Source organism: Primulina huaijiensis, chromosome 4 (assembly GCF_012295235.1).
Source record: "Primulina huaijiensis isolate GDHJ02 chromosome 4, ASM1229523v2, whole genome shotgun sequence".
NCBI classification, from domain to species: domain Eukaryota; kingdom Viridiplantae; phylum Streptophyta; class Magnoliopsida; order Lamiales; family Gesneriaceae; genus Primulina; species Primulina huaijiensis.
The window spans coordinates 21,664,457-21,673,805 of NC_133309.1; the positions used below are offsets into that span (position 1 = coordinate 21,664,457).

General features: G+C 32.3%; 1 protein-coding gene across 2 annotated transcripts; it reads left to right on the forward strand.

The window, feature by feature from the left end:
* The first annotated feature begins 6,135 nt into the window (after positions 1-6,135).
* Positions 6,136-8,974, forward strand: LOC140975404 (probable protein phosphatase 2C 14). Of its 2 annotated transcripts, none has more exons than XM_073439099.1 (5): positions 6,136-6,734; positions 6,952-7,122; positions 7,880-8,050; positions 8,151-8,330; positions 8,451-8,974. In XM_073439099.1, exons 1-5 carry the CDS (start codon positions 6,375-6,377, stop codon positions 8,862-8,864), a joined length of 1,296 nt encoding a protein of 431 aa, XP_073295200.1. In that variant the 5' UTR covers positions 6,136-6,374; the 3' UTR covers positions 8,865-8,974. The 2 variants fall into 2 exon arrangements, with proteins under 2 accessions (XP_073295200.1, XP_073295199.1); XM_073439098.1 differs by having other exon boundaries at positions 8,415-8,968.
* Positions 8,975-9,349: the final 375 nt, after the last annotated feature.

Genomic DNA, 9,349 nt, shown 5'->3' on the forward strand with positions numbered 1-9,349 from the left:
TATATATTCGAATTATTTGATTTAGTATTTGAAAAGTTCGAATCGAATTCGAACTCGAGCCTCAGTTCGAATCGAGTTCGAATCGAAAATAATAAAAGTTCGAGTTTCGAATATGTTTATTCGGATTCGAGCTCGAGCTCGAATACTGAAAATTTCTTAAAATTCGATTCGATTCGATTCGTTTACAGGCCTAGCCGTGGGTTCACAACTCTTTGTGATTCAGGACATTTTTCTTTATTCTGGCTTACCCTAATTTGCCCCATTTCATGCATCAACATTTGATCATGAGAATGTCATAAATTAATTTCTGATTAAACCAATCAAATCATGGTAAAAACGTCTAGTAGCATCGCCACAAGATTCCCTAGGTATCACTGATAGTGCCTGCAAGAACCAGTCGATTATGATTAACGTATAGTACGGTCTCTTCATCTCATATATCCCGATCGAATCTGCAATCATTGGTTCATCGAGGGTTGCATATCAAATTCGAGGTTCTTCTCTCCTCCATGGCCGAAATTTCCTCTCAATTTTCTTAAAAATTGCTTCTTCATTTTGATGAATTGATAGCAAAATTTCTCAATGAAAATGCCTTACATTTTTCTAGTGCAAGTGTAAGGTGGATTTAGCTTGTGTGGGCTTGATTTTTGAGCAAGGTGTGCTCAAGGGAAGCTTGTAGATTTGTCTACCATTGAAGAGCTAAGTTGTTTATCATCTTAGTTGGATCCATCATCAATCTTTGATATTGATAGGTAAAACACTTAAACACCCTATGTATGTTTGTGTTTTTGTATTTGCTACACACTAGTGAGGGGTGCTTGGTTTTTGCTCTTGTAAATGATAATTTAAAACTTCCGTTGCGCATTCTGGGCACCCATAAACGATTCCTTTCAATAGGCCTATCAGACACACCCTAATCCCGAGTTATACAACAACCATTGCCGAATAACAATGAATAACAGTAACTGGTCAACAAGAACGATAGGGCTCAAGATGTATGTCATAATAGTATGCCCTAAACTAAATGACATATAACTTAATATATAACTCAACAAGGAATTTAACAACTCAAACAATTCACATAATCACATAAACAACAATAACAACACATAAATATGCTTAAACATAATTTAAGTGTTACAGTTCTATGTTACCGGAATGTAACATACATATACAAACTAACGACGATCAATGCACAACTTTAAAACTCTTAAATGATTTAAAACACATAACAATAATCCGAATAATACCACATTTCACCGGAAGAAATCAACAAGGAGTTTGTTCATTTTGACGCAATTAAATGCCCAAAAACAGAAACCATGAAACTACCTTCTGTTACAGTTCCAGATTCAGTACTTAAGAGCATAAAATTCATATCTCACTCAATATTGACTAAAATGAATATCCGCCAATTGGAAATGAAAGAAAACTTGATTATCTAAGTTTTCCTATAAGAAACCATTTTAGAATCTCAGTAGATTAATCCCAAAATTAACAAGAACATGCTGCTACTCATCAAATTCGCAGACATGAGTATATAAATAAGCAGTTTTAGTAAAACGTGCATAACTTATTCAATTCTTAATGGAATTTAACAATTCAAGTCTCATTACAAAGATAACACATAGATCTACAATTTTCATTTTAAAAATGATCCAGAATCCAACTGCAAAAAGGTCATAACCTCGAAATACAGTAGTACACAGCTCAAACACAGAGTTCGATTGTGACACCATTGGTAGAAAAATCATATTAAATCCGTTTCTAATTGGAATTCCATTTTTTAGCGCCACAGAAAGCTAACAAATAGATCTACAATTTTTATCTGAACCACAAGTCGAGATTCTTAGTGCACAATACACATAAACTGGAAAATCAGAAGCAAAAGCTCGCCAAATTGGACAAAAACGAGCTGAAATCAGCATCTTCGATCCAGCTGAATACTTGATCAAAATTACTGATTTATGGCTTGAATCGAGTTTAGGATGCTAGGAAAACAATCATTCAAGAATTTTTAAGTTTCAAGTTCGGACAGAAAAGATATGATGATTTTACGATAGCTGCTAATGTAGTTGCAGGAAGAATTGGGGAAGGAGATGTGTTTCTCTCTCTTCCTTCTACTATTCTTCTTCCTTCTCTCATTATTTAAGGTAAGTTTGGGTATATGCATATGTATATAATGTAGTATCCATGCCCTTTTTAACTCGGTTTTGCATTTATTTTCATCTCGTGTGTTATTTAAACTCTATATGTATCATATATCATAATAACTCTGATATTCGTTCTAAAATACATATTTTTAACACTCCTTCAAAAATTATTTGACATAACTTTATTTTCTTATACTTGTGACAGCGTAGATTGCACTACTAGGGGGCTAATAGGTCGAGTTGTTAGATCTATGAGTCCAAGGAGATGCGTGTCTATCTGCTGGTGTTGTCTCATATCCCTAAAATATCAGTCTTACCATTTACCTATTGCCGGATCCGCCTCCGGCAAAGATAGTATTACTCATTAAGATCTGATGTCACTATTTTAGGACTCACTTAGCCAATCAGATAAAGCAATACAACGTCAGCAACTTGACGCACGATAATTTTTCAAGAACTCACATATTTACTATTCTCATTTATACACGCTTAACTCAACCGTAAGAAACTCCTTCTCAAAAATAATAAATGTTAACAAATCCATTTAAATTTCAACACAAAAAACTCAATCTTTTTTTGGCGCATTCGACAATTTGGAGGCGACAATTGACCAACAATATGAACATACATTTATGCTTATTATATTTCTATTTTAAGAGTTGTTTTTTCCTTTCAAACTTCTATTTTAAGAGTTTAGTGTAAACACGAGGCAAATACTTTTATCGAAAGCTTTATGGTCGCATTGCTCTTTTGAAATTAACATTAATCAATTAATTATATACTAATCATCCACACACATGATAATTCACGTGGATAAATTTTTAATTTGATATTTTTATAAATTTTTAAATTATTAATTATGGTTAAAATTAGAATGATTTCTGTTATATACAAGGGTAAAGTGGTTTTTATTTATTTTTAGAAGATGGAAAAAAAAACGAGATATTGTAATTATAAGTGAGTAATAAATTTATAAAATAGGTTCATAAAATAATTTTTTGATACAATGAGCGTGTGAGATTTTCTATCTAAATATTCACGAAAGGCAAAAACTTGTGTGAAACGGTCTCACGGGTCGTATTTTGTGAGACATGTCTCTTATTTGGGTCATCTATGAAAAAATTTTACTTTTTATGCTAAGTGTTTTACTTTTTATTGTGAATATCGATAGGATTGACCCGTCTCACAGATAAAGATTCGTGAGACCGTCCCACGAGAGACCTGTTCTTCACGAAAATGAGATTTGAACCCAAGATCTCATTGTATTATTGGGATCTCACTTTTGTAATTATGTCAAGGAATCATTGGCCTAATAATAATTTTTCTGCCTACATATTAAATTTATTTTGTGTAATATAATTTTTATGTGAAAAAATCAAGAGAAATATAGATATTATATTAAAATTTAAAACTTTATAAATGTCTTCTTTTTATAACATTTTTTTTATGTTATGAGTAATATGTCATTTAAAAATTTCAAAAATATAGATAAAGATAATTTTTATTATTAAGATACAATAGTTTTATATATAGTTTTTGTATGTATAAGTCTTAAAACTTATTATTGTTTTTGAAATCACGGTTTCACTTATGAAAAGTATTTTAAAAATTTATTCAAATTTTAGCAAATTGTAAAATCAAATGTCAGTCACTAATTTACCAAAAATTTATAATTCGTTATAACAGTAAAATTCAAATATTTTAAAATGTACATTAGCTCAAGCGAAGCAATTAGTCGATCACTACCCTATCAGAAACAATTAATACATTCCAATAATTGTTCTCCTTGCAATTGAATACGTTATATTGACTCTGATACAAATTTTATGATAAATGTTTGTCGTTTTATCAAAAGTTATATATAGTTTGTTGTAACGGTTCAACTCAAATATTTTAAACTATAAAATAAAATAAATTAAACACCACGTGTCGATCGTTTTTTTTTCACAGAGATAATTGTTGTATATCGCAAAAAATAAAATAAAAATAAGTTTGATGGAATTTAATATTTCAGAAGCAACTTTTGCTCCCACATACCAATAAAAGGTAAAATAGGAGTGAACCCCATATTTTGGCGGCACAACGAAAGTTGGTTCAGTCAAATTTCAAAGTCCAAAACGTGTAAATTACCTTTATATTATTCTAAAAAAAATACCTTTATATTGCTAAAATATATTTTAAAAAATATTTTATATATAAAACTTTATTATATTGTGTTTTAAAAGGTAATCAAGCACATTAAGTGTTTGAACTAATATGAGTTAATATTTTGATTTATTTATTTCTTGTAAATTATTTTAAATTTAAAAGTATTGGTAAATTTAATTTTTGACTATTTAATTATAATATATATATATATAAATAATCTGAAGAATCTAATAATCAAAGTTTTAAGAAAATATTTTAGTTATACATATTTTAATTCTTTATTTTATTTATTTCGATACTTTGAATTTTAACTTTTATGCATTAACCAATCAGTTCGGCAAAATTTAAGAATGATATATATATATATATATATATATATGAGTAAGTCTCTTGTGACACGATCTCACGAATTTTTATCTGTGAGATGGGTCAACCCTACCGATATTCACAATAAAAAGTAATCCTTTTAGCATAAAAAGTAATATTTTTTCATGGATGACCCAAATAATATATTCGACCCACGAAATTGATCCGTGAGACCGTTTTACAAGAGTTTTTGTGTATTTTATATTGAAGATGAGAGTGACAATATTTGACATAATAAAGTTAAAGTTTCAAATGAAAGGTAAATTATTTGTCTTTCTAAAAATTACAACAAAGTATAAAAGATAATTGTTATGATTCGGTTGAAAAAAACAGACGGAATGTTCATATGTTTTTTGAAATGCAAATAATCTCTTTGAAAATTTATTGCATCTAACAATAATTCATATCTCATCTGACACTAAAATTGGATACATAAAAAATTTTTGTGAGACTATCTTACGAATCAATTTTGCGATATTTGGTTCATTCATGAAAAAATATTACTTTTATGCCAAAAGTATTACTTATTATTATAAATATATGTAAAGTTGACACGTTGATAAGATCGGTTGAATTGTTTAGAATTATAGTTCAATAAACACTTGACACAGTCTATTAATTTAAATTAATTTAATCAGATTGGTAACTGAATTATATACTCTCGATTGTTAATGTCAGTTGACTAACAAACAAGTGAGGAAAGAAGCCAAATTGACATATTAGAACAAATCAAATAACGGTTTTGTCAGATAAACTGAAAATGGAAAGTACACAGATATACTTCAACTGAATGAATAACAGTATAAGACTGCAATCAAATACAATGAATTGATATACTATTATATCCTTGCACTTAATGATCTTTATTGATCGGATGCAATTCTTTTTAAAATATGTTCGACTGAATTTAGCTAAGATACTTGAAAGTTTGAATCCTTGAGTCTTTGTGGAAAATCGTCGTCACTTACTAAAAAGATCCGTTCAACAAAGAGGTGTATGTTGGCTTGTTTTTGTCCACGTCAACATTTTCTGACGATCCGATTTTGTACGGAAAAACTTATCCAGACTACGCCTAGAAAAGCTAAACTGATGTATGGATAAGTTTAACTTAAGTCAGTTTTTTTTCGTTAACACTAAAACATAAAAATTATGTTTCAACACCCGTTTTCCGGATAAAGATCAATGATTCTGTCTCATAAAAAACCTACTATATTAGATATATCCCAAATTAATGATAAAATCCCGAGTTCTTCGTCTAATTGTAAAAAAATCCCTCCTTAACTAAAAAAAATTAATTAAATTCGATATTTTTTAAAGTAAAATTTTCTTTGTTTGGCTACAAAATCAAGAATTAAATGAGCATGATTTTGACTAAAGTCTAAAGCCAATAAATTTTTTGATCCATTCCAAATATATATAGAATATATTTTCCCTCGTTCAAACGTAACATAAAAGCTGCAGCCCCTAAAAAGTGCGTGTGATCAAAGTTTGTGACTCCTTAGCTCCTATTATTTTCCATGAACCCTAACGGCTCTGAACAAGTATTCAAAGTTTGAAACTTTAATCTTTGACCCCATTAAAACAAACCTTAACTGCCATGAATTTGGGACATTGACCCACTCCCCCATTTGCCGTTAAAGGGGCCATCTTTGGTTCAAAACTCCAAGTTTCCTTCTGTTTCCTTCAATTTTCTTGGTTTTATTTTTAATGGCAAATGATGATCCAATCTTAATGGCGAACGTTTCACATTCAAGATGGGGTGAAATTCCAACCGGTGCTTTGAATTCTTCTTCTTGTGTGGTCTCTATTTCTGATGGAGAGGGTTTTGGGTTTCCAAAAGGGGGTGGCGGTTCTTGTTCTTTGAAGAGAAAGAGACCCCCCAAGATTGAGATCCCTAATGTTTCACGGGAAATTTCTGCTGATATTTCCGAGTGTGGCAGTGCTCAAGGGCAAGGAGATGGTGCTGTGTGCTTTAGTGATTCCGGGGTTGCTGTTTTCTCAGTTAAGGGCAAGAAAAAGTTCATGGAAGATGCCCACAAGATTGTTTCTTCGTTAAATGATAAAAAGGTAGTGAAAAATTTGAATCTTGTTTGATATATTTTTATACTTGAATTAATTATGTGATATTAGATTAATATAAATGTGAAATGGTAGAAAAAAGTGGGTTGAAAGGATGAATCTTGCGTGTGTTTCTTGTTTTTCTTGAATTGTCTGCATTATATTTGATGAATCTAAAGTTTCTTGATGAATCGTAAGTAACCAAATTCTTGGAGTTGAATTGCAGGGATTTTTCGGTGTGTATGATGGGCACGGGGGAAGCAAAGCTGCTGAATTTGTGGCGGAAAATTTGCATTTGAAGATTTTTGAAATGTTGGAGAATTCTTCTGACAAAAATGCGAAGTTAGAAGCTATGAAGGCAGGCTATTTGAGAACAGATGAAGAATTCTTGAAACAGGTAATTGCTAATCTTAACTTGGTTTTTGTCATCTGGTTTCGTAGTTTCTTTAATCTTGATTTTGATTGTAAATTCTCCCAGAAATAGTGCTTGTTTTTAATATATTGGACTAAGTACATCTTTGACGTGCATATTTCGAACTAGAGTCTCCATCAATGTTCTCGAATGGTTTGTTGGTAGTTGGTATTTTGGTATGAACAAGTTATAATAAATATTGTTATTTTTTATTAATTGATTCGGTTAGGTGCATGATTCATGTTGGCTAAAGTAAATGGGGTCTTTTGAATAAGAAAAACTTGGACTGGGTAAACAAGAAATTTTATATGGAGTATTGGCCGACTAACATGACTCTTTCGATCATTGTAAAGGAATAACATCGTAAACGATACGGTGTCGACTTCTATCATCAATATTTTGAAAACATTTGGTAAGAAATTCCTCATAAAAGAGTGGTCAGACACAATGGTTTGAATCAGTAAAACTTTATGCAATGGTCGACAAAATTCTCAGATTTGAATCAGTAAAACTTTATGCAATGGTTTGAATTTCGAGAAGCATGCAAGGTGTAAAGACTTGAGAGGATATTTTTCGTTTAAGATGGTTGACTTTACGTCATCCGTTGCTTCAAGGCAGAAAAAAGATGAAAAAATGTACTGTGATGATCAAATATTTTTCTACTTTGCCGAATTACTGCATGGATTACAAATTTATTTTCCATAATGGAGAAGAATTTTGGCTGATGAAGTGAGAATTGCAGGACTTCAGCAGCGGTGCATGTTGTGTCACTGCCCTGATTGAGGGAGAGGAGATGGTAATTTCAAACTTGGGAGACTGCAGAGCGGTTCTTTGCAGGGGCGGAATAGCAGAAGTTCTTACAACGGATCATACACCAGCACGAGAGGATGAACGTCAAAGAATAGAGGACAAGGTGCCATTAACTTACGCGATCTCGAAGCTTTTTCTTTAATCCAGAAACGATTGAAGCTGATACTGACTTTCGCTTCTGGTGGTTATTTGTTGTTATTCAGGGTGGATATGTAGTGTTCCATCGGGGGAGTTGGAGAGTCCATGGAATGCTTGCTGTTTCGAGAAGCATCGGGGATGCGCATTTGAAAAATTGGGTGGTGGCGGAGCCTGACACCAAGGTTGTAGCTTTGAGTCCAGACATGGAATATCTTGTTTTAGCATCTGATGGACTCTGGGAAGAGGTAAAAAAGATCAGCATGACACAAGATTTTGTCCCTCGATGTTTCAACATCTTTCATAGTTAACAGATTCTAATTTCATAATAGGTTGGTAACCAAGAAGCAGTGGATGTTGTGCTGCAGGCATGTTCTGAAAATAAACATGTAATGAAGTCTCCTCAAGAAATAGTACATTGCTGCGTAAATGACATTTCCATCTCAAGATCGCCCCGATTTTCATTCCTCAGGTCAAGGAGGATATGTCATCATGCAAGCCATGAAAAAATGACAACCTACCTGAAACTCGGAGAAGGCGATTTGTGTTGTGAAAACACGAGTCCTCAATCTAAGTGCCCACGAGTTTCCACTGCGAAAGAAATGAACGCCAAGACGACCCCAATGCCAAGCAATAGGGGGGATGAAGGCTGGACGGAGAAGCCAGTCTGTGGGGAACTTGTGAGGGCCTGTAAGGATCTTGCTAATCTGGCTGTTAGTAGGGGCAGTCTGGATGATATTACAGTGATGATAGTTGATTTAAGACATCATTTTAAAGGTTAATTTTTTTGTAGTATTAGTGTATAGATTAATCATCAACGTTTGGTTATAAAAAAAATTAATTACAAATGCTGATTCATGCAATGCACCAACAGTTGGTGGAACGAGTTCATGTTATCATACGGATATTGTTGCAACCCTGAATGCTGAAATGTAAGTTCGTAACACAGTATTTAACCGAGCTCTTGCTCTCCCCCAACAATGCCAGTTACAAAACTCTCCAGGAAAATAAACGAGTGACGTCTATGTTCTTCCGACGCCTTGGGAACTTTTGGGTTAGTGGGCTCTATTATGCTGCTAAGCCTCCGTTTTTCTTTGAACGAACTTATGTTTAAATTATGTATGTATATTTTAACTAAAAGCCTCCACTGAGGTCTGAAAAACCAAACAGAGAGATCAGAAGAGAGTGCATTGCATCACTGAACTTTTTATCTACATAAAATTACTCAAATAAATAAATAAATAAATATATATATATATATATATAA

Excerpts from the sequence above, each read along its gene's own strand:
- LOC140975404 (XM_073439098.1), top strand. The coding sequence starts at position 6,375 with ATGGCAAATGATGATCCAATCTTAATGGCGAACGTTTCACATTCAAGA. Across the intron at positions 6,735-6,951 it reads CTTCGTTAAATGATAAAAAG|GGATTTTTCGGTGTGTATGA; the intron begins GTAGTGAAAAAT and ends GTTGAATTGCAG. Across the intron at positions 7,123-7,879 it reads ATGAAGAATTCTTGAAACAG|GACTTCAGCAGCGGTGCATG; the intron begins GTAATTGCTAAT and ends TGAGAATTGCAG.